The sequence below is a fragment of the Primulina huaijiensis genome, chromosome 15 (assembly GCF_012295235.1).
Source record: "Primulina huaijiensis isolate GDHJ02 chromosome 15, ASM1229523v2, whole genome shotgun sequence".
NCBI lineage: Eukaryota > Viridiplantae > Streptophyta > Magnoliopsida > Lamiales > Gesneriaceae > Primulina > Primulina huaijiensis.
In genome coordinates, this window is record NC_133320.1 from 21,519,056 (window position 1) to 21,543,590 (window position 24,535).

Genomic DNA, 24,535 nt, shown 5'->3' on the forward strand with positions numbered 1-24,535 from the left:
TCGAATGATGTCATCCTAAAGACCGCCTAAAAATGGCAAAAGGACGCGTTCAAATCAGAACGAAGTACATTAAAACTTAAAGCAGAATAAAGTGCATTAAAGCAAAGAGAGGGAAAAGCTAAAGCTCCATGCTTTAATAAATTCTTCTATTAAATTATTCAAATGCTGGACTTCAACTGAAATAAAACAAAGTTCTTGCACATTACTTGACAATAAAACTAGGCACCATGGCATCAAAATTATTACCTTATTTTTTCTCCTCCCTATTCAAAATACTCCCATTATATCTCCTAAGCTTAACACAAGCCAAAACAAGCCAATTATGCCGAAACTCTTGCGGTGAAATACCAATAAACTACCCTTTCGGTATAGACGATGGCTGCGGTAGCCCGTATTACAGGCACATCTTGGTATGCTCTGACTCGGGCCAACTCGAAGTCCGTACCCCATCAGGTAAATATCCAATCCGAAACGTGAGTTATTCGGATCCACACATTTTCGTCACGGATCCATTCATGTGGAACTGCCAAGATGGTAATGAGTTTCGTCCCACCAGGCCATTTAGCCTGGATACAAGCACTCGGTTCAAACTCTCACCTCAAAATGACTATCTTTTCTTCAACTGTAGTGAGAATGATGTGGTCATGGAATCCAGGCCCATTTTTTGCGAACGGTTCCCTGAACAGTGCGACTCCACCTGTGACACAGCTAGCTATCTCTGCAGAAACTTGCCCGAATGTGCTTCTGCATTGCATGGCAGCACGTGTTGTTCTTATTATCCAAAAGGGAGTGAGTCTTTAAGAATGATGCTCAAGCATTGTTCAACATATACGAGTGTTTATTGGAGCAATCTCGGTGTTACACCTGCTTATAGTCAGGTTCCGGAGTATGGGATCAGGGTTGATTTCGAAATTCCTGTCACTACTCGTTGTCTCCGGTGCCAGGACAATGCAAAGGGTGGTGGTGTTTGTGGGTTTGATACAGAAACACAGGATTTCTTGTGTTTGTGTGAGAAAGGAAATACGACCACTCATTGTGAAGGTATGTATTTACATACTTGAAACTAAACTTTTCCTTGTTTGTTGTTTACATATTATTTTAATCTTGATTAACCCCTTGGTGCAAATGCAGATCATCATAATAGGACTGGAGTGGTAACAGGTGAGTTACTGAAGTTTTAAAATGTTTTAGCTAGATCTTCGAATTTCAGTTCTCTCTTAATTTCTGTGTTTTGGATGTTTATACAGGGGCTGTAACAGCAGTTTCAATAGCTGGAGCGTTGGGTATTGGTGCTGGATTGTGGTACCTGAGAAAACTGAGGACAAAAGCGCCAGTAACACATGGAGTTCAAAGCAATGAAAACAGGCTTTTCTGATCTCGGCTTACATTCCAAGCAATGAACCTAACTGTCCACTTTCTTTTAATTTTGTTTGTGAATCCTGCTTTTTTCTTCAAGTAACACTTATATCACAAAAAGGGTATTGATTTTCTTTTTACAATAATAATGATGAGGCCCATGCTCGAGAGTATAAAAAAAAAAGGAAACCATGCAAAACAACTGGAGGACGGGAAACAATTTTTTTTAGCATTTTACATTAAGGCGGCATTGGAGAGGACCGGCATCTGATGTCAAGGCGGGGACTAAAGAGCCCCGAGCGGCAGCAAAATACTGCTGTCCTGAATAATTTGGAGAGCAGCTTCCGTAACCCGATGGTACAAAATACGCTCCATTTATAAATACATCGTTAGTCGACCTCCATTTCCAGTTTTTCCAACCATTATTTGTCTCCCTCTTTGTAACCTGTCACCCCATAATTTCGTTAGTCCGTATCTAGGCATCACTTCAAGCACAAGTTACTAGCAGATTTATTTCTCTTTACCTGTTTAGCGTAAGCATCATTTGAAGCAACAAAATAGTTCCCTTCACTAAGTATAGTTGGATCAGAACTCCCACCAATTGCATACATTAGCCACTGGTCGTACCTATTGTTGGCAACATGAGCATATCCGGTTCTAACCCTGAAAAGATGCATTGTGACTAGATACAATTAGCCATATTTTAAAGGTAGCACCGTATTCAGATACAAAGATAACGAACCGAAACAAAGACTAATTTGCCAAGAGTGTGAGAGTCCATCAAATTTTTATGCCGCTCATTGATTTCAAGTGGGATTGTTGAGAGTTTTGGGCTTAACTTTAACTCACATAACATCCTTAAACATATACCTTGGCATCCTTTGAATCAATCCGGGGCCAAAGTGGTTGAAAACCACGGTAACTTTCATTACCCTGTCGGCCGCAAATCCATCTTGATGCCCGAGTAACATCACCTGAAATCATAAAATTTTCATATATAACGGATTTGCGCTCCATTATGCTGCAAAATATATTTCCAAAGATATTCATTTCAGTAATATGAATATATATATATATACATGCATCATTACTTGAAGTCGTCCCTCTCAACTGTAGAAATTTTAAAATTTGTGCGAGTTGACGTACCTTATCATGTTGAGTGAAGTAATTGTTGGAAACAGTTATACCAGTAGAGCCATGTATAATGTCAACGAGGCCATCTGTTGCATGAGCAAGGTAGCAATGATCGATCCAAATGTTAGATGATGCGAAGATACTAATGGAATCTCCATCACTGCCAAGCCTTTCACCAACATGATCGGGTGTGCTCCGGACCATACCCCTCTTCCCGGGCTTGCAATCATGTATGCTAATCCCATGGACTATAACATGGCTCACATAATCTATACTAATACAGGGACCTCCGGTTATTTCGACTTTGGCACCCCTACCATCAATTGTTTTGTAACTGTTCATCATCAATTCATTCTTAAGTGTAATAGTCATGTCCCTTTCAAATATGATCCAAAGTGGTTGAGCCTGAATCGCACCATAACGCAACGAGCCTGCTTTGGGATTCACAGGGTCGTCTGAAGCGTCCGTTACCACATAAATGGCGCCATTCTTCCCTCCCATTGCACTGCATCCAAACCCAACCGCGCAGTCAGCTAATGACTGGCGGTTCTTAGCCCAGTTGGGGTTTGATCTCCAACAAGAATCAATTTTGTTCATTACCTTAAATGTTGACGTAAATGACGGCTTCTTGGAACTCTTTTGGGATGAATGAGCCCTGAAAGTTAGCATGCAAAAGACTAACAGCCAAGAAAATAGAAGGAAAGATCTCGGCTTCGCCATGGTCGAGGTTTGACCTGAAGAACACTGGGGACATTGATAAATAGCAAGGAAAATGTGCACAGTCGTGGTATCCATGTTAACAGTAAGCATATAGCCCTCATTTTCAATTCATCATTCGGTCTGATTTTGAGGATTCATTTCTCAACGTGAAAGCACGAAGTTGGCAAACATTATATACGTGAAACTGGGTAATCTAATTATCGATCAGTTTAATATACGTTGTAGAATGATAAAAACTTGTGTTGGGCTATGTGCATCTCAAACAACTATTGAAACTTGCGATGGAGTTACCATATGTTTGATATTGTTTTATTTTTTTCCTTTTTAAATAACAATCGTGGAAGCTTTGTTATTGACCCTTTACCAATTTATCATAAAACAAAAGAAATACACGAGAAGTGGACTTAGTCAAGAATCTTTTTGTTGTCCACGTTATATTATCATATTCCTAAAATCTTGCACTCCAAGTACGAGCAACCCTCGAACTATACTCACATTCGGGATCGTGAAATTGTAACATATGACAAGCATAATACAAAGTATTTCTGAGTAAATTATAGCCAAAATAATATTATTTGATAGCTCAAGAGCTTTTATAGTTCTTTAGTATTAAATGAATAATGAAGTTAAAGAATCTCGAATCTTTTGCTTCAACAATTTTGTTCATCTCTTGTTTCATGTTGACGAATGACATTGACATAATGCAGATATGTTATTTATTTAATATATCCAAAACCAAAGCAACATGACAAATCGATAAACCCTTGAGAATCAAACTACTATAGATTCCTCACCTTAAAAAATACATCTTCTCTGTTGTGCTGGTTGTCAAAAGAATGGAGGGTTAGATTAAAATAAATAAAAACTGCAACAAATAAACCACATCCAAGAAACCTCATCGTAGTCCAAATATCTCCTGTGGAGGATCATAAACATGTTGATCAGGAAAAATTTCCTCGAAGTCTTGTTTGACCCTATTCCTTAACAAGGGATGCGGCAGAAGCCCCTTTAACAATATCCTGAATGGCAATTGTTCGGGTAGATCAGGTGACTTCTTCATGTCCTCATATATGTTCATTGCATCAGCAGGAGAACCGTACTGTAAGAAACCCCGAATAACTTCAGTGTAAGTTTGAGAATCGGGGAACAATTTTTCCTTTTTCATACTTTCCCATAACTCCATCACATCATCCATTTTTTTGCGCCTAGCCAATGCTACAATCAAATCCTTGTATAGGAAAACATCCGGTTTATACCAGTCTTGTTTTTGAATCACCTTAAACATCTGAAAGTAAGATATTTGATCATCAGTCAAGATATAACTAAAACACTGTAAGTATAGTAGAAAGGTATAATAACATGAACCATTAGATAAAGAAAGAGTTTAATGCCTCCGGCTCATCGAGGATTTGTCTGAAAACCAGTTGAGTAAAGCCTAAGACTTAGCAATTTAACAATTACTCAAATTGGCTTTCCAATTGCACAACTGAATTTGTTAACCGATGTTTCAAGTTTATATGATATTTGAGGTTAATTGGAGCTGAGATCATTAGCAGACCTGGATAACCTACAGCCTACTTAGAAAATGAAGCCAACAAACACTTGCGCTCAATGTTCTTTTCCTCACTACCATTAACTCTTATGCAGATATCTATGATCTATTGGTAGACAACTTTTTAATCCAGTAAAACATAACCTGATAATCCATATCCTCAAAAGCTATGGAAATGCATCCAGCTATCTCCAGAAACTTTTTAATAAGTATTGTACTGCACCTGAAGGTTCTAATGAACAGCTAATTCTGAAATCTTGCTAAATATATTTCAAGATGAGAAACCTTTTTAAGACTTGATCAATCAATAAACAGCCCATCTGTCTAATGCCCAACATTTCCTCATATCAGTAAAAAAAGACGACGTTTAACAAATATTTAGCAACCGATTTTCAATCACTATGCCAAAAATCAAAACTGGTGATAATGGTACCTCAAATATTTTAGAGTGTATAACAGTCCAAATCCCACTTTCTATCAATGCTACACAAATAAATAAATATACACACAGAACATCTTAGATGGTCATACAGGATATAGTTAACGCTCTCCAATAGTCCCTTCAAAATAATTACTGACACCAAGCAACTCATGGGGATTGAACTGTGTACTCTTTGCTGTAGAACCAACCAATTTCCAGTATACCAGACCTAATAGATGCAACTTAAATTAAAAATTTTAAATGACACAGCAGCCCCACAGTTGGACTGTCCAGCATACTAAGCTCAACTTACCAGATTTCCATTTAGATTTAATCTAAAAAAATGAAGAAAAAAAACAAACTCAAACACATCAGGGCCGCCAGCCACAATGTAAAATTCGGGGCGCAAACAGCAAAGGGCGAGTGCAAAAATAATTAAATCACCTTGACAGCAAGGTGGACCTCCTCCTGGCGTTCGAGCTCAGTTAGAACAGCGATCAAATCCATTTTGAGAAGCCTTAACACGTGAGTTTTGATGAATTTATCGACCTTCTCGTCATCGTCTTTGAATCGCTTGAGGCCCAGTATAACGAAGAGTGCCTCCTTCCCAAGTAGTTTCTTGCCCCTCCACAGAGGCCCTCGAGGCCTGCCGTCGTGGTAAGCCCGGAACCAGCTCCATAGTCTCGGAAAATCACTGTAGCTTGCGTGTACTAGTGGCGATGGACAGATCACGGATTCAATACTGACGAAATGTTTGTCAAGGAGGGATTTGGAGGCGAAAAGGGCTGATTTTGACCTCGACAAAATTAGGGTTGGGACTCGCATCCTACAAGGGAATAGGAAGAAAAAGGAACAAAGGGGCTAAGCAGATGAACTGCGCAATACGTTTTAGTGGAGTTGGCTCACGCTATAATTTTAATAAAAATAAATTTTTTTATTTGATAAAAATATGTATTTCTATTTTTATTTTATTTTTTTACGTGTCAAGCTAACATCCTTGAATTTCAGAGCATATGATTACTCGATATCATGTAAATCACGTTAATCATATATGATTTTTTAAGAAAAGATGAAATTTATGATAATTGTTATCCGATATGAGTTCTAGTTCAAAATCTAGAACATTTGTATCAGTTCAGATGAACTCTAAGATATCTACAAATTTTATTTGGAAAGAGAACTGCCAATTTTTGGCATTGACTTTAATCAAGCTCTAAAAAAATTTAGAAATAGATTGTACAAACAATGCATAGGGTAGATCTCTTGTGATACGGTCTCACGAATCTTTATCTTTGAGGCGGGTCAACCCTACCGATAATCACAATAAAATGTCATACTTTAACATAAAAAGTAATACTTTTTCATGGATGACCCAAATAAGAGATTTGTCTCACAAAATACGACCCGTGAGACTGTCTTACACAAGTTTTTGTCAATGCGATATTACACTAGTTACTGGTTTACCATATAATTTATTTTATTATTAATTTTAAGTTTGTTTCTCTATTTTTTTTATTTTAAAAATTAATAGACTTTTATTATTTATTAAGATATTTTAGGCAAATTAAAGCTTTTATTTATTTTTTAATAAATAAAATTAAATTTTTAGAATGTGTAATAATAAAAACTAAAAAGGGGGAAGAGAGGGGCCAATTAAAAAAGTAAGAGTGAGACAGAAATAATTTTAAAAAAAAGGACTCTGACTTTTTTTTAAAAAAAACAAGGAGTTGACTTTTGATTACTATATTAACTGTAATTAAAATTTTCAACTTAATTAATTCTCCACCCAGAAGAGTTGGTCGACCAAGTATTATGGGTCGACCAAGATTAATTTAGTATTATGGGTCGACCAAGATTAATTTTCTTGGTCGACAAAAATTTTGTTGGTCGACCAAGAATTCTTCTTAGTCGGCCCATAATTACATGGTGTGTCACGCTTGTTTTTTTATATTAATTTTTGTTTATTCTAATTATCTTATTCTTTTAGTTTTTGTTGAAATCGAAAATTAAAAATATCAATACAATGTCCAATAATTAAAAGATCAATACAATGTCTAATGATTATAAAACATATTACAAGAACTCAGATACAAAAACAATCATTGGATCGACCCAAACTTGGTCCGTGTTGGGTCGACCAATTTAAATATTTGGTAGACCCAAGCAAAAGATTTGGTCGACCTTGCTTGGGTCGACCAAGCAATTTGGGCCCAAATTGCTCGGTCTACCATGGTCGACCAAAATTGCTTTGGTCTACCACAAAGCAATTTGAGTAGACCAAATTGATGCTTGGGTCGACCAAAGCAATTTGGGACCCAAGCAACACCAAAATTTGGTCGACCCAAAGGCAAAGCAACAAGGGTTAACCTCAAAACAACAAGATATACTTTGTGTTGATCAAGCTAAATATGTGATTTATATGTTAAAACATGTAATATTATATAACATACTTTTGAAATTATGATTTATATGTTAAAACATGTAACATAGTTGTGAAATTGTGATTCATATGTTAAAACAACATGTAACATAGTTGGTTGTGAAATTGTGATTCACATGTGAAAACATAACATAGTTGTGAAATTGTGATTCATATGTTAAAACATATAACATAATTGTGAAATTATGGCTCATATGTCAAAACACATGTAACATAGTTGTGAAATTGTGGCTCATATGTCATAACATGTAACATTATAGAACATACGTGTGAAATTATGTGATTCATATATTAAAACTTGTAACATAGTTGATTGTTAAATTGTGATTCATATGTTAAAACAACATGTAAAATAGTTGATTGTGAAATTGTGATTCGTATGTTAAAACAACATGTAACATAGTTGATTGTGAAATTGTGATTCATATGTTAAAACATACAACATAATTGTGAAATTGTGATTCATATGTTAAATCATATAACATAATTGTGAAATTGTGGCTTATATGTCAAAACACATGTAACATAGTTGTGAAATTGTGACTCATATGTCATAACATGTAACATAATCATGTAACACTATAGAATATACTTGTGAAATTATGTTATTCATATGTTAAAAATATTTAACATTGATCAAAATTATGTAATTATCCGTCAAAATTAAGTAATTATCGGTCATATTTGTCAAATCTATGGATTAATATGTTAGAAAAATGGTCGACCCAAAAGCAACCTTGGTCAACCTAGAAACAACATGGGTCGACCCAGAGATCAACAGGGTCGACCCAGAAAATCATCATGGTCGACCCAGAATCAACCCAGAAATCACCTCGATCGACCAAAAAACTGACCAGCAACAAAATTTCACCATAAATACTTAAATCGAAATTTAAAAAATTAATACAATGTCCAATCAAATACAAAAACAAACACTGAATCAACCCAAACTTAATTGATGTTAGGTAGACCAAAATTTTAGGTAAAGTCTACCCAACATTTTGCTTGAATCGACCAAAGTATTATTTGGGTCGACCAAAGATCCATTTGGATCTTTGGTCGACAAAGTAAATGGATCTTTGGTCGACAAAGTGGTATCTTTGGTCGACAAAGTGGTTTGGTCGACCAAAGCCACTTTGGTCGACCAAATGTTGGGTAGACCAAAATAAAACCCATTTCCATAATTTTGTCGACCCAAGCAAAATTTTTGTTTGGGTCGACCAAGACTCTGCTCTACCCAAAATTTGATTGACATTTTTCTTTTTCAAGTGAGTCGAAGAAACAGAAACAATAAATCGAAATAAATGTTTATATTATCAGATTTTTGTCAATCATTTTTCCGATTGAGTTTGTTTAGATTGGACGGATCTGCGTCGAAAATTGTCGGGAAAGGAAATACGATCAGAAAAGAAATGGAAGGAGGTCGACAGAAGATAAATCTAGTTTGGAGTCGACTGAATGAGATGGATGAAATTAATATTAAAAATTTAAATTAATGATATATTTACACTTAAACACATAGATATGTATGTAAATTGACTTTTTTATTTTTTTTTTAAATAAATCAGAACCCAGTCCCTTTTCCGAGTGGGCATACAAAAATGTTGTTTATTTTCATGCAGAAGCTGCAATATTTGATGGGAGGGAGGGGTTACCATGATCCATGAACGCTTTCAAGCCCCAACTCTTGCACTCTCCGAAGTCGCCACCAGTAGCCGCCACTGTGACCAGCGCCACGAAATGGTTCAATTCCATAATCAATCGCCTCTCCGTGGAAGGATTCCACCGCCAAGCCCTCCTCATATTCGCATCCATGCTCAACTCCACCGCCGCGGCTCCGGATGCCTTCACATACCCTTCCCTTCTCAAGTCTTGTACGTCCCTTAACCTCTTCAACCTCGGCCTCTCGCTCCACCAACATCTTATTGTTAGTGGGTATTCCTCAGACCCCTACATTTCCTCTTCGCTGATAAATTTCTATGCAAAGCTCAAGAACTCTCAATATGCCCGAAGGGTGTTTGATATGATGCCTCAGAGAAATATAGTCCCATGGACGGCGATCATTGGGTGCTATTCTCGTGCTGGAGATATGGAAAATGCATTCTTTTTGTATAATTCTATGCAGTATGAAGGGGTTCAACCTAGTTCGATCACTATTTTGACCATGCTCTCTGGTGTGACATTGAGTGTGCACTTGGATGTTTTGCATTCTTGCATTATAAAAAGGTGTTACACATTGGATATTGCACTGATGAATTGCATGTTGAGCGTGTATGCTAAATGTAGAAGAGTAGAAGAGGCAGAGGAGCTGTTTGAATTGTTGGAGGATAAGGATACTGTTTCTTGGAATAGCTTGATCAATGCCTATTCTATGGTTGGAAATCTCAGCGGAGTTTCAAAGCTTTTTAACAGAATGAGATACGAAAATGCAGAGCCTGATGAGCACACTTTTGGTGCTTTGGTGTCTGCGGCTGTCAATGATGGTAGTGTTGAAGTGGGAAAAATTATGCATGGACAGGTTTTGACTTCCGGTTTCGGAATGAATAAACATTTACAAACATCTCTTGTTGGTATGTATTCAAGATGTGGACAGTTGGATGAAGCGACACAAATATTTAAGAGTGCAGGTGATAAAGATGTGATATCTTGGACCGCAATGATCTCTGGACTTGTACAGAATGATTCTGCAGACAAGGCGTTGCAAGTATTTCGGCAAATGTTGGTTTTTAAAGTTATTCCATCTACTGCAACTATGGCTTGCGTTCTTGCATGCTGTGGGCAATTGGGTTCTGTCAAACTTGGAACTTCAATTCACTGCTACATACTTAGGCAGCGAATGGCGGTAGATATTCCAACCCAAAATTCTCTTGTTAGTATGTATGCAAAATGTGGCCATTTGGAGCAGAGTTTAGCTGTTTTTTGCTTGATGGAAGAAAGAGATAAAGTTTCTTGGAATGCAATTGTTGCTGGTTATGCGCAGAGTGGATATTTAACTACAGCCTTGTATTTATTCAATGAGATGAGGCTAGTTAACGAACAGCCTGATTCTGTCACAATAATCTCCCTTCTTCAGTCATGTGCTTCCTTGGGAGCATGCCATCAAGGGAAGTGGATTCACAACTTTGTCTTTAGAAGTTCTCTCGGACCGTGTATCAGGATAGGTACAGCCTTGGTTGATATGTATGCTAAATGCGGTGAGTTAGATTCTGCTAGAAAGTGCTTTGAAAGTATGCCACAGCATGATACAATTTCGTGGAGCACTATTATCGCAGGATATGGTACTCATGGCAAAGGGGAGACTGCTTTGGAGATGTACTCCAAATTTCTGAAGAACAAGCTCGCACCAAATGATGTCATTTTTTTATCTGTCTTATACGCTTGCAGTCATAATGGACTTGTAGACCGTGGAATGAGCTTGTTTGAGTCCATGAAAAAGCATAATGTTAAACCAAAGCTTGAACACTGTGCATGCATAGTTGATCTCCTTTGCCGAGCTGGTAGGATTCAAGATTCATATAACTTCTACATGAAGATGTTCCCAGAACCAGTTAGCGATGTTCTGGGCATAATGCTCGATTCCTGTCGAAGAAATGGTGAAATAGAGCTTGGGGCCATCATCGCCAAAGAAATTTCTGAATTGGAGCCTGCAGATGCTGGTAAATACGTGCAACTAGCTCACAGCTTTGCTTCAACGGCTAAATGGGATGGCGTTGGGAAATCTTGGGTTCAAATGAGATCTCTTGGCCTGAGGAAAGTTCCCGGTTGGAGTTCTATTGAAATGCAAGGCTCGATCACCCCCTTTTTCAACCACCATAGTTCACATCCACAATATGCAAATATAGTTTCCTTATTGGGAAAATTGACTAATGATATGACGGAAATAGTGTTAAGTTCAGAATGTGAAGATGTGCTTCTCTTTGACCCCGACGTGCTTGGGAAATGAGAATTAGTTTATCAATGGATGACTTTATGAGATGTGAAAGTGAATCCATTGAAACATGAGACGGGTTGCTTGGTGAATGGAAAATTATTGAAAACTTCAATAAACAGCCTCCAATCTAGTCACTTCAGTTGGCTTTTCGGCTTGGTGCTGTAAATTTCAGCAGAATACCATATCAAGTTGTAACAATTTTGTTATACCATGTCATGCCCCGAGACCTTGACTCGTCATCACTTTGTTTAACAATTTAATGTTGTAACAATAAGCCTCGTGGTACATCAAATGACCAAAAAACCAATTACATAAAACGAAAATCTACAGCCTAAGGGACTTGAAATTTGAGGAATTTGCTTGTGAATTATGGTGTGTTTCCTTTCAGCATAGAACATGTATTTATAGGGTGAGGGGACGAATATGCATATTTTTTCAAAGCTCAAATCACCCTTAATTTCAGCTATTAGGGGCTGCAAATATTCTGCATGATCTGCCCCAAAGTTCGGTTGATTCTTGCCCCTAGAATTCGGTCGCTACATGGCAAAAATCTTGCTAATCGATCAGTTTCCTTCCCAAATTATGATATTCCTTGGGATAAATATTCGACAATTTGGGTTCTCACCTGACAAACCTTTCTAACTTGAATTAATAGTAAAGAAAATAGAATATTTCGATTTGCAAAACATACCTCAATTTTTTTGAAATGTGTGAAGTTCAAATCAAAGTCGTCGGCCCACAACCGTTTCTTTTTCTTCTATTTGTGTGTGTGTGTGTGTGTGTGTTTATATCAGGACCACAACCATTTGTTAATCAAGAAAGATGTAAATCTACATCAATTCCATCAACTTCAGTTTTGATGGATGTGCCATGCCTAATGAAGCAATCAATATACATCATCTTCCAAAATGACTGTTCTGAGTCAAATGTTGGAAAAACCAGAAGCAATTCTTAGCCTAGCATCTTTACCAAAATTGTGTTTTCTCCCACTTCCTCTTCCAATTCACAGAATCACTTTCTAAGCCACCACGCTAGTTAGTACCATGTACAATATAAGATAGAATGTGAGTTATCAGGGACAATCCAACGAGGAAGTACTGCTTGTTTTGCTTGGTGCTGGTGTATTTCTTCGAGACTGGCGTTTTGTAGGCACTAGAACACTTGCATCTAACTTCCCATCATATATATCATCATAATCTTCGCCACCCTCGTCATTTTTAAAAACTGGGTGGACATAAGCATTTTGGAGATAGGCCTTTAAATTTAGGTTGGGTTCTCGTGCCCGTTCTAAAGTATCTTTCATCATTGCTTCCTAAAATCCACAAGAAAAGGTTATGAGTTTGATATTATTTAAGGAGATGAGATTGGTCAGAGTGATAAGAACCTGTAAAGGGTAAAAGACAAAAGCTGGCTCATAACGAGCTTTGCAGTATCTTTGAAATGAGATGGTCAACACAGGAAGTGCAATTAGGAATGGCGTGGATTGAGCGGCTCCTTTTGTACTTAATAATCCCATTAGAATTAGCTGGGAGAAGACCAGGGCAGATATTATGCGTCCATGGACATCTGGCCAAAAGGCTGCAGCACTTTCGTACTCTTGGTTGTACACATTTATGATCTGCAATAAGAAAAATGACCATGGAACGACCTGATCTAAATGCTTAATATATTAGGGAGGAGAGACCTGATATTGGAATTATTGTCTTAGAATGCTCCTCCTCCTGTGCAAGGTGGTTCATTTTTGCGACCAAGCACATGAAATTTACTTCCATTATTGGTGGTTAAAGAAACCTATGACCCCCTTGGTGTGGCTCCATTACAAAATTGAAATATTGCCACAATCTAATAAGTTTTAAGCAGTTAGAGAAGAGAGAGAGAGAGATTCAATTCTACCTGATGGCGGAATACGACATAAGCCAGCACAAAGAAAACCAATATAAATGGAAGCAGAACTGGTGTCACAACAGCATAAACAAGGCCTAGAAGAAAATATAATTGTATCTGCGGTTCACCAGTATTAAAGCCAATGCTCCCTGGATCCATTGCCTCCTCTCTATCCTTTTCAGTTTTTACCCAAAAAAATTCCTCAGATGAAAGAATATCAGAGGTTTCAGTCTCAAGATTTCTCCCGCTACACCAGCCCATCCATCTATCATTATATAAGTGATGAAGAAAGTTGCTTTCATAGGAATTGCAACACCAATTGTTTTAGGAATTCTGCGAGAAGAACCACAAATCACATATATGATCGAGTAAAGGCTTCTGAGTATTCAAAAAATCATTATGGCATGAATGTTTAAATAATTTACTCGTTGGCAGACTGATGAAGAAAACTATTAAGTTGTTGAAAAGCTGTTCCTGCTATTACGCTCACTAGGAAAACGTTCACAAAGTTGAAGATATAATGTCTCAATGCTGATATCCTCTCCAGGGATGAAATGGACAGAAATCCTTCAAATTTGGACATTATCATCAATATGGATGGCAGCACAATGAGGAAAATCTTCAAAACAATCCCAGGTAAAAAACCCTGGATTAAAGACTTGATAAAATGTCTGGCACAAATAGTAATTTAGTAAGAAAAACCAACAAAGAAGTACTTGAAGAAATATTCATCTTCACAATAATAATATAGACTGCAAAAACACTTGGTGAATACCTAGTGATAACCGTGATACTAAGACTTGATAAAATGTCTGGCAGAAATAGTAATTTAGTAAGAAAAAACAACAAAGAAGCACTGGAAGAATTATCATCTACAATAATAACGTAGACTGAGGAAACACTTGGTGAATATAACTTATGATAATTGAGGCTCACGATGACAGAAAAGATAATATTGTAATTTTTTAATGATGAAACTAAGGCCCATGCGTCACTTATGGAAAATATTTTAAGCAAATTGTTAAATTTATAGGAAAATCCCCGTAACAGATCATTATGTGTAGCCCTGCCAAATGTCCATCTTAATTCAACAGGATGCCAGAATTTCTAAAGACACAAAATGAGAAGACCACAGTGGCAATAATTTGTCAAAAACAATTTAGAAATACGAGAAAGATTAAAAAGAAAGAAAATGACCATTACAATTATCATATATCGTATTCATATTATCTTAAAAATGCACTCACAGTTCAATAACCCGCTTGAGAAAAGGTGCCCTTTTCTCTATACCCTCAATATTGGCAAGAGACTGCACAATGGTAATAGGGATCATGAAAAAGAATGTAAGGAAGAAAAACGCAACAGAAGCAATAAGCCTCCTAACAGTCAGTGAAACATAGGGTATTGCCAGGTTGTTCCAGTAGATATCACGTGGCTCCGAAGCCCACTCGGTTAACCACACAGTCGGATTTCTTGATTGCTGTGTTTGCGCACAAACAGCAGCACCCCAACGAGTTTTGAAGGAGACAAATGCTGCTCGCATAATGCAATCAGGATCAGTTTTCACCCTCACCCGCTCTTCATCTATCTGCATAAATATGAATGCTATGTTTAGATAATAAATAAAGAGAGAGCAATCCTTCACTAAGTTTCAGGGACAGCAAGAGGCAAAAAGACATCTGTGACTCCAGTAGCAATATATTAGAACCGTTATTATCCATCAAATATATGTGGCATAAACTCAACATAAAAACTTAGCAATAAATGGAAATCCTAAGATGAATTTTTAGACGATTGAACATTTTCTTCTGTTTGTGAATGAATCTTCTTATTTTGTAGTATCACGGACATGGCAGAAAAAGTGCCCAAACTATATTTTCTAATAACGTGTGTTTTCAGAATCAAACAAAAGTGAAATCGGTGAATAGCCATTTGTGTTAAATGCAAAACTCTCTATAAGTAAATGCGTATTGGAAAAGCCTATTAAATCTAAAGGAAATTTTGATTGGTTCTACTTACTTCTTTTGACAGTCTCTGAATTTCAGATGTCTGAAAATCAATTGCATCCACTTTCTCTCCCCAATGGCCAAGGAAACCAGTCTGTAATTTTGAATAGTTAATTTATTCATCACACTTCTAAACCAATGCCTAAGCATAATTGACTTGAAGTTGCACACTCGCACTAATATGGAACATGAGATTGTTCACAACAATTGATCCAAGATTCAACACTCGAAATAAGTTGAAACACATAGCAATACCTTGGTCATTGGTCGTTGTGATTGATTTCTTGAATAATTTAACTGGTAATAGTCAAGCCAATTTTCCTTGCTCTTTTTCTCCTCGATCAGTTTAGAAAGTTTATTGGCATTAATGACAGTCTGCACAAATTGTCTAAACAAAGAACGATGCTACAGCAACAAAAAGCAAAGATTGATGTAAAATGTCTACCATATGCATATACTAGACAAAATTTTGTCCTGAGAAGAATCAAAACAGAAGCGATAAGTAGAACGAACATCAAAGGCTGACAAGAAAATATATTAATAGGATACAAATTGATGGATAATATGCCAAATAATCTTTTTTTAAAAATTAAAAATTTTGAACAAAAATAAAAAAAAAAGTTATATATCAACCTAGGCGGCCGTCTAGGCAGATTTTGAGCTGCCTAGGCCGACTATTAAGGTAACGCCTAGAGTTATAATTTTTCTAAAAATCGGAGCAGTGGGCGGTCCTAGGCGGGGCTTTTTAGAATACTAAGATTACATGAGGCACAATAACCCACCGCCTAGACGGCCCTAAACGACGGCTTTTAGAACACTGAGATTACATGAGGCACACTAAGTTTAAGAAGCTACTTTCTTTAAAACTACTTAATTCCTTTGATTCCATTTCCCTTTACCTATATTTATTTGCTCACACTAATAATTAACCCATTCCTTGTTTTCAAAATCACATCTTCATTCACATAAATGTAAAAGCTTTAGCTTATGGATGTTTACGTGCCACTAGAGAATAGTCAAACAAAACAAAAAATCTTAAGATATGCTACAATGTTATCTTAGAGCAACTGAGTGAAAAGATTTTTTTCCCTTTTCTTTTCTACATTATTGGAATTTTCTTGAAATAACATGAAACTGAATTGGTTTGAGAAAATTGGAAATAACAAGGTTTGAATTGACATTATTTTTTAAAAGTAAAACAAAACAAATCATACTGACTATGAACTATGCATAGTTGGCAATTTTAGGAAGACGAGAACCTGATGAGTCAGATAATGATCTGGATGGTTGACCAAGAAAAAATGCTCAACAGACTCCGACACTGATTCATCAAGGTCAGGTGGCACGTTTCTAACCAGAACCTGTGAAAAATTAAGCTTTAACACTGAAAGAGGAAAACAAAGTTGGCCCGTGATACCAAAAAGTTAAGACATCAGCAGCCACCATAGATATGTATCTTAAGTTAATACTTAGGTATATAACCAATTGAAGTTAACAACGGAGAAAGAAAGTTGGACAACCCGGTATATTTCGCAATCACCAAACAAAATGTTGAATCAGTCAGAAAAATTAAAAGTTTGTATTGTAAAAGCATATTGCCAGAAAATAGAAGGGAATTTCTAGTACATTCATATACCCAAGAGTATGAGTGTTTTCGCTTACCAATTTCCTTGGAGAGAATAGGAAGGATTTCAGAAGATTATAGACATTATCAATTTGTGGGGTTAAATAAGACCTATTTTCTTATTGGTTAAGGAAAAAAATATTCCTCCGACAAACTAATTTTTATCAGGATATTGCTTAATACCGTGAATTGATCAGGACGACGTCTTTCAGAAGCAAGAAAGTGCAAGCGCAATGTTGCAACAGCCGCATACTCCTTTCTTAGAGTGTAGCATGTCCAAAAAGTAAAGGCATAGGCCATCACAATATGAGTCCAAAACCTATTAGAGTAACACAAAGTATAAATCATACATCACACACACATCTGTAAACTAAAAAAATGTCATTATTTGTAAAAAATATTCGGGATAACACAAAACACCAAGAAATTATGAAGTAATCAACATAGAGGATATTGCAAATCATTAGAAAATTCCATGAAAGTGGAAAAAACTCTTAAACCTTTTTGATCCATATGGAATGTTTGAAATAGAAAGCTTGTCGATATCACTGTACACTAGCTTGTCCGTTGCTTCAGATATAGCCAAGGTGTTGTTCGTCCAGTTTACTGGCACCAGGATAGCCCAAGCTAGCAATGCCACTGGAACAAAAATTTTTAGTCTGCATGAAAATTAGCACAAAATCAGTATGCAATCAAAACCGACAACTAAGAATGTCATTTCTTAGTTTTTCTATCCAACACCACAGATATAGACAGACAAATGCAATGTATTGAGAAAAAAAATCACATATATAGAAAGTTTATTTTCAGTAAAAAAAAAAAAGAATTACATTAATTGACAGATAGTTCAATATTAGGTAATTAGACGGAAGCAGGTCTGTTAAAATCAGGGATAAAAGGACTGAATATATCAAAATTATGATATAGTTTTTATATGGTTTTGTTATGAATCCAAATTCTATTACTAAACCTCTTTGCTATCTTTTTTATTTTTAAAATTAAACAAAATCGAAGGAGTGGATGAATAACAACTTTGCCCAAGTGCATGTATCCCCCATTAAGAGTAACATATAGATTAATATGGGTTACAGCCCTTTATTAAGATGTCTAGTGGATTTAAGCATTTATTGTCGAACCACAGGCATCTTATATTCTATTGCCATTTTTTATTTTTAAGCACTCAACAAAATCCGACCAGCAAATGAATTCCAACTGTGTCCAAATGCATTTATCAACCATCAACAGGATGTTACTTAAGAGGAATCAATCAGAGAAATTGATTCGTGATTAACTAACTCAGTTTTATGTGCTCCAGACAATGGAATTATTCCAAGTAAGTTTAACTTGTATAAGGAAAAATATGATAGCCAAGTAAACATTAGTACTGAGGTAAAGAATATTGCATTATCATGCCTACCCCAGCAAGTAAATTCTTAAATAGACAGCTGAATCCAGCCCAGCATGATCAATGAGCTCCGGCTCTGGCATTCTCAGAGCATCTGGCACCCAATTCAAAAACCTAACATACGATCGCCAGTCCAAATTAACAAATTTGTTCACATCAGCGCCTGAATGCACGGGACTGCCTCTCAAACCCTTGAGGTACCATTTTGGAAAATATACTCTGTCATTAAATGGCTGCAGCCGAAGGATGGCAAATGCTACAAGGAAAACCAAAGCAGAAAGTATATTTATGCCTGCTGCAACCCCAATGTCCCCAAATGTAGCCATCCGTTGCCTCTAGTATTAAGCCAACTTCCTGCTATAAATATAATATATATCCATAAAATATGCGCTATATGTACCAAACATGATTTCTATGGCATGAATAGTGAAATTTAAGTAAAGTATCCATAGTAATAATCACATACAATGTAAACAGCCTGAAAATATGAAAACATATTAAAATTACAGTTTAGTGCAATTGTAAAGTAGCTGATTCAAGGAAAACAATGAACAATGAAATTAATCATCCTGAACTACTAATACCAGTCAGTTCAAGTTCTTCACAAACTTTCTCAACCAACAACCACATTGGCTGAATTCTCAATCTTCAATATTATGAGCATCACAATTTGGACAGTAAAATTTATTGAATAAGCACCAAAAACTTCACCATGTGCCACATGTTATGATCATTCTGCACTACTTACAAAAAAAGACTATACAAGAGTCTTATCAGAAAGTTAAAATGATATCTTCCAAAAAAAAAAAGTTAAAACGATAAATCCTTATATTTGTCCAGTTATGTCAAAAAATTCCTCCAGAAAAAATCCCACCTCAAGAAAAATAATAAAAAGGATCACGCAACAAATTTCTAAACCTACGCCAAGAACAACCACTACTTTGTCTCCCCTTCTCACAGAAAGTCACAAACTGTCATCAAAGCCTCACACGACTAAGCCCATCTAAAGCATCCAAGAAAACAAAAGGTCGCTATAATAAAGTACATAAGAAGCAGAAAACGTACCAAAGGGAAACTTACCGACGCGAACTTATTTCCCTTGTTCGAGTCCTAATCAAATCGTATGAACACCCAAAACCGAAACGAAGTACAAAACGATCGAGAATAATAAACCCAAAGGTCCCCGATGGAACAACACTGAATAGAAGAAATCCTTCACGGTTGAATCAAATCAATCAAAACCCAAAAACAGTCGCATGTAGATTCAATTCATGTAGTCAAACTCAGGTATGAACAACCAAAAAAAGGCGGGACCGATGTATGCGTATATATAATATATATAATGAATACATGTAGCAGGAAAGTTGATAAACAGTCGCGATTTTCTTGCGATATTTTATTTGGTGAATTTAATGATAATGAGAAGTAAAGGGGTAAAGTTTCGATTTTGTGACAGATCTTGTCAAGAATCTACTCTGAAATGGGAAAGACCGATTAAAGAATTACAGTAAATTTGTCACTAAATAATCGATATTATTCACAATGATGATCTGTAAAGCGCGCTTCGGCTGGGTATGATGCTGCAAAGCGCCACGTGTTCCTCCTAACGGCTAGTTTCCGCATATGGTCGGTCTCCATCTTTTGTCGACGTCACGCGCCAATGTGTGCGTGGTAGTTTGGGAATTTGAATATGTAAGGAAAAGAAACCGAAAGGAGAGAATCCATTTACATTATATTATATATACTATCAATTAATAATTAATTATTTGGAAGAACACTATCGTCCGATACATCGCCAGGTATCGGTTACATCCATGGCCAGGTATCGGGTTACATTGAGTGATCCTTTTAGGAACGATGTTATAATTCCAATGAGAATAGAAATCTTGTGAGACGGTCTCACGAATCTTTATCTGTGAGAAGGATCAACCCTATCGATATTCACAATAAAAATTAATACTCTTAACATAAAAAGTAATATTTTTTTATTGATGACCCAAATAAGAAATCCGTCTCACAAAATACGACCCGTGAGACCGTCTCACACAAGTTTTTGCCTTCCAATAAAAGGTTGGATCCAAACATTGCAAGAACGATTTCAAGTGGGATTACTTGAAGCTCTGAGGTTCACAAACATTTATTGTTTCTATTAATGGATGATATTACAAATAAATTAGAATTTAATTTTACATTGTGGTGCTGCATGATCATGAAGCTACCCCAACATCCATCTTTTCTATTCACAAAATTCAAGCTTGATACTTTGTTAGGCATTGACTTACCTCCTTAGGCCATCTCCAACCCAAAATTCTATTTTAAAGCAACTCTACTTTAAAATAGTGCAATTTTTGCCCCAAATATTATATTCATCTCCAACCCATCTACTTCAAATCTTACTGTAAAAAGAATATTATCAGAATATTCTTTTTTAAAAATATATTTAAANGTAAAAAGAATATTCTCAGAATATTCTTTTTTAAAAATATATTTAAATTATTTCTTATTAATTATTAAATATATATTTCTAATTTTATTAATATAATTATAAGTATCGTTTAATATTTATTTAAATTATTTAATTTAAATTGTTTAATGATTATAAAAATTGTTTAATAATTATCGTTTAATATTTATTTAAATTGTTTAATAATTATTAAAAATTTATTTAATTGTTTAATATTATACGAATTGAAACATAAATTATTTAAATGGATAAAATATAATAATACATGACTTTGAATTAAAAAAACATAGTACGTACAAATACATGACATTAAATTAAAAAATACATTACAAATACAATTTCAAATATTTGAATGACCATATTCATCCCATAAATGATCAATCAAAGCATTTCGTAATGCAAAGTGGGTGTCTTTGTCTTTTATTTTTTTTTATATCGAGCGAGAAATTCTTGAAATCTGATAAGTTCATTGACAACAATTTCTACCACTTGAGTCGGTGCTTCCCTCGCATCTTGAATTGGTGCAGTAAGATCATGTTCATCTTCGATTATCATATTGTGCATTATAATGCATGCTTTCATTATATCATGCAAATGATTTTTCTTCCAACCACGGGCGGGAGATGCCACAATTGCAAATCGTGATTGAAGAACGCCGAATGCACGCTCCACATCTTTCCTGCATGACTCTTGTTTCATCGCAAATTACTGCTTCTTTGGACCACGCGGATCATGGATAGTCTGCACAATAGTTGACCATTTCGAATAAATACTATCAGCTAGATAATATCCAGTATCATATTCTTTGCTTCCAATATTGTAATGAGCTGGATGAGCAATTCCTTGTGCAAGATTGGAAAATAGACTGGACGACTCTAAAACATTTATATCATTATTGGTTCCGGGCATACCAAAATATGCATGCCATATCCAAAGATCATAATCAGCCACCGCTTCTACAATGATTGTTGGAGAACCACTACGACCTGCATATTGTCCCGCCCAAGCCGTGGGGCAATTTTTCCACCTCCAATGCATACAGTCGAGACTTCCCAACATTCCAGGAAAACCTCGTTGTTTGCCAATATAGAGTAGTCTAGCAACATCATTGGCCGTAGGTGATCTCAAGTACTGCTCAGCAAAAACTTCCACTATAGCTCGACAAAAGCGTTGCATACACTGAATTGCAGTCGATTCTCCTATTTGGATGTATTCATCAGTAGCATCTGCAGGTAAGGCATATGCTAGCATTCTCAATGTAGCAGTTGCTTTTTGATTAGTCGACAGCCCGAGCCGTCCCAAACTATCACTTCGTTGTATGAAATAAACATCGTGATTCTGTATACCATCTACTATCCGAATGAAAAGATTCCGAGACATTCCAAATCGTCTACGGAACATTGCTTCATTATATACTGGATTTTCAGCAAAATAGTCGTTAAACAACTTACGATCAGCAATTTCACGGTCGCGTCGAATGAATATGTGACCCGGAATTGAACCTCCATGTGTGACTTCTTTTTCTTGTTGGATGATGTAGGAAGCAACCAAATTTTGTTCTCGAGATATAGTTGTCAGTATTGCATTGCTTTTGTTTTGGAGATTTTCGAAGAATTGAATATCATATTCATTATCTGACAATGAATATGAGCTAGACGATATTGCATCAAATTGAAAAGTTGGATTTATTTTTGTGATATGAAGAATGCAAGATTTATGTGTTAGTAGGATAATACAATCCACATTATATAATGGTAGATTTGGAATTGTAGATGGATTTGGAACGGTAGATGGATTTGGAATGGCAGGTTATTTGGAAGGTTAGGTGCATTTGGAACGGTAGATGAATTTAGAATGGTAGGTCAATTTGGAACGGTAATTGGATTTGGAAGGGTAGGTGAATTTGGAACGGTAGGTGAATTTGGAATGGTATGTGAATCTGGAAGGTTATGTGCATTTTGAACGGTAGATGAATTTGAAATTGTTAGGTGCATTTGGAACGGTAGGTGAATTTGGAAGGTTAGGTGCATTTGGATCGGTAGGTGCATTTGGACCCGTAGGTGGAATTTCTACTATAAATATACTCCTGATTGTTTGAATGAATTATCAAACATTACAAATCATACTCCAAATAATATATTTCTTCAAAGAAAATCAATGGACTCCAGTAGTCGAACATCTAACTACTCTATCGAAGAAGATAAGCTATTATGTCATGTTTATCTTGACGTCTCGCAAAATCCTATCATCGATATAAACCAATCCAAATATCGATTTTGGAGTCGTATTGAAGAAGCTTTCAATGGCAGCAGATCGAATAACATGCAAGAACGCAATAGAAGATCAATGCAATGTCGCATGCAAGTTATCCTCCGTGCTGTTAGAAAATTATGTGGCTGTGTAAGCATAATTGAAAAACTGAAGCCGAGTGGCGCATCCGAAGAAGATATTGTAAGTCTTTAGTTTTAAAATATTCTAGATACGCTAACTTTATTTTTATACGGGTTGGATATTTTTGTGCAGTTGAACCGAGCAAAAGACTTAATGATGCAAGATAAAAATTTCAGTCGATGATTCAAATTTGATCATGTGTGACCTATCATGAAAGATTTGGAGAATTTTTCGGCCAACGACAGTGCACCGATACCACTATCAAAACAACATGTCACAAATTTGGATTCGTCACAATCAGATAATCAAGAACCGGAATCTCCAATGTCAAGTTCTCAAGGAATAAATTCATTTTCAATTAATTTAAGTAGTGATGAAAATGCATGTGGAACTCCATCTCAGCGACCACTTGGAATGAAAAAATCCAAATTAAAGAAAAAAAGAGAATAAAATGTATCAGATTTAATTTCTACGATGAAGGAAAGTCATCGCGATCTTATCAATGTACTACAAAAGGGAGCTACCGATATGCAACAAAATTATGATATTAAGCTGTTAATGTTGCAAAATGAACAAAAAAAGCTAGAAATTTGTCAACAACAAATAGCATTGGCTGCATTTCAAGAGGAAAATAAAATTTTGTACATGGATCTGACCACAATTGGTGATCCAGAAATGCGTCAAATGGTTCAAAATGAAAGAGCAAGAATTATGCAGAAAAGAGAGGAAGAACGTCGTCAACGTGAAGGCAACACATTTGGAAAATATTTTGGTGTATTTGGAGGATCTGGATCTGGACCTGATTTTCCAGATTATTGATAATTTAGTTTGATTCTCTTTTATTATCGTTGCACTTAAATTAAATGTATTTGATTTCGTTTTTTTTATTTTAATCGTGTNAAAACAAAAAAAACACCCTGCGTCAAAATTTTGACGCAAGGTGCCTCCTGCGTCAAATTTGACGCAGAATCCAAAATAACGCCCCGGTTGGAGAGCACAGGATTTGAAAATAGCTTGAAAGATGCCCTTATTAATAGATTTTTGGCAAATATTTGGAATTACGGCCAAGTTGAATTGTCATTCGCTATAATAAGATTTAAATCATAAACTAATTTAATCGTACGATTCAACTCTAAAAATGGTATTTAAAAGTTCACTTGAATGTTCTCAGCGAGATTTGTAATGTTTTCAAAAGTAAAATTTAAAG

At 35.9% G+C, this 24,535-nt stretch overlaps 4 protein-coding genes and 2 pseudogenes across 4 annotated transcripts; 2 read left to right on the forward strand and 4 right to left on the reverse strand.

The window, feature by feature from the left end:
* The first annotated feature begins 186 nt into the window (after positions 1-186).
* LOC140959842 (uncharacterized) lies at positions 187-1,476 on the forward strand. The gene is made up of 3 exons (XM_073417875.1): positions 187-1,041; positions 1,132-1,161; positions 1,248-1,476. Exons 1-3 carry the CDS (start codon positions 228-230, stop codon positions 1,373-1,375), a joined length of 972 nt encoding a protein of 323 aa, XP_073273976.1. The 5' UTR covers positions 187-227; the 3' UTR covers positions 1,376-1,476.
* A 101-nt stretch (positions 1,477-1,577) lies between these two features.
* On the reverse strand, positions 1,578-3,375 carry LOC140959841 (putative pectate lyase 2). The gene is made up of 4 exons (XM_073417874.1): positions 2,503-3,375; positions 2,227-2,330; positions 1,881-2,019; positions 1,578-1,801 (listed from the first exon to the last, which is right to left on the reverse strand). Exons 1-4 carry the CDS (start codon positions 3,298-3,300, stop codon positions 1,583-1,585), a joined length of 1,260 nt encoding a protein of 419 aa, XP_073273975.1. The 5' UTR covers positions 3,301-3,375; the 3' UTR covers positions 1,578-1,582.
* Positions 3,376-3,904: 529 nt separating this feature from the next.
* LOC140958225 (protein THYLAKOID ASSEMBLY 8-like, chloroplastic) lies at positions 3,905-6,066 on the reverse strand. The gene is made up of 2 exons (XM_073415602.1): positions 5,628-6,066; positions 3,905-4,495 (listed from the first exon to the last, which is right to left on the reverse strand). Exons 1-2 carry the CDS (start codon positions 6,006-6,008, stop codon positions 4,106-4,108), a joined length of 771 nt encoding a protein of 256 aa, XP_073271703.1. The 5' UTR covers positions 6,009-6,066; the 3' UTR covers positions 3,905-4,105.
* Positions 6,067-9,227: 3,161 nt separating this feature from the next.
* On the forward strand, positions 9,228-11,923 carry LOC140959840 (pentatricopeptide repeat-containing protein At4g04370). The gene has a single exon (XM_073417873.1). It carries the CDS (start codon positions 9,287-9,289, stop codon positions 11,564-11,566), a length of 2,280 nt encoding a protein of 759 aa, XP_073273974.1. The 5' UTR covers positions 9,228-9,286; the 3' UTR covers positions 11,567-11,923.
* Positions 11,924-12,349: 426 nt separating this feature from the next.
* LOC140960549 (calcium permeable stress-gated cation channel 1-like) lies at positions 12,350-20,021 on the reverse strand (annotated as a pseudogene).
* Positions 20,022-21,312: 1,291 nt separating this feature from the next.
* Positions 21,313-23,680, reverse strand: LOC140959405 (uncharacterized; annotated as a pseudogene).
* Between the last annotated feature and the right edge of the window lie 855 nt (positions 23,681-24,535).

What these genes read in the sequence shown, in the direction of transcription:
- LOC140959842 (XM_073417875.1), top strand. Translation starts at nt 228, where the DNA reads ATGGCATCAAAATTATTACCTTATTTTTTCTCCTCCCTATTCAAAATA. An exon ending in TACGACCACTCATTGTGAAG is followed by an intron (nt 1,042 to 1,131) that starts GTATGTATTTAC and finishes GTGCAAATGCAG; the next exon opens with ATCATCATAATAGGACTGGA. An exon ending in TAGGACTGGAGTGGTAACAG is followed by an intron (nt 1,162 to 1,247) that starts GTGAGTTACTGA and finishes ATGTTTATACAG; the next exon opens with GGGCTGTAACAGCAGTTTCA.
- LOC140959841 (XM_073417874.1), bottom strand. Translation starts at nt 3,300, where the DNA reads ATGCTTACTGTTAACATGGATACCACGACTGTGCACATTTTCCTTGCT. An exon ending in ACTTCACTCAACATGATAAG is followed by an intron (nt 2,331 to 2,502) that starts GTACGTCAACTC and finishes TTATGATTTCAG; the next exon opens with GTGATGTTACTCGGGCATCA. An exon ending in TTGATTCAAAGGATGCCAAG is followed by an intron (nt 2,020 to 2,226) that starts GTATATGTTTAA and finishes GCATCTTTTCAG; the next exon opens with GGTTAGAACCGGATATGCTC.
- LOC140958225 (XM_073415602.1), bottom strand. Translation starts at nt 6,008, where the DNA reads ATGCGAGTCCCAACCCTAATTTTGTCGAGGTCAAAATCAGCCCTTTTC. An exon ending in AGGTCCACCTTGCTGTCAAG is followed by an intron (nt 4,496 to 5,627) that starts GTGATTTAATTA and finishes TCTTACTTTCAG; the next exon opens with ATGTTTAAGGTGATTCAAAA.
- LOC140959840 (XM_073417873.1), top strand. Translation starts at nt 9,287, where the DNA reads ATGAACGCTTTCAAGCCCCAACTCTTGCACTCTCCGAAGTCGCCACCA.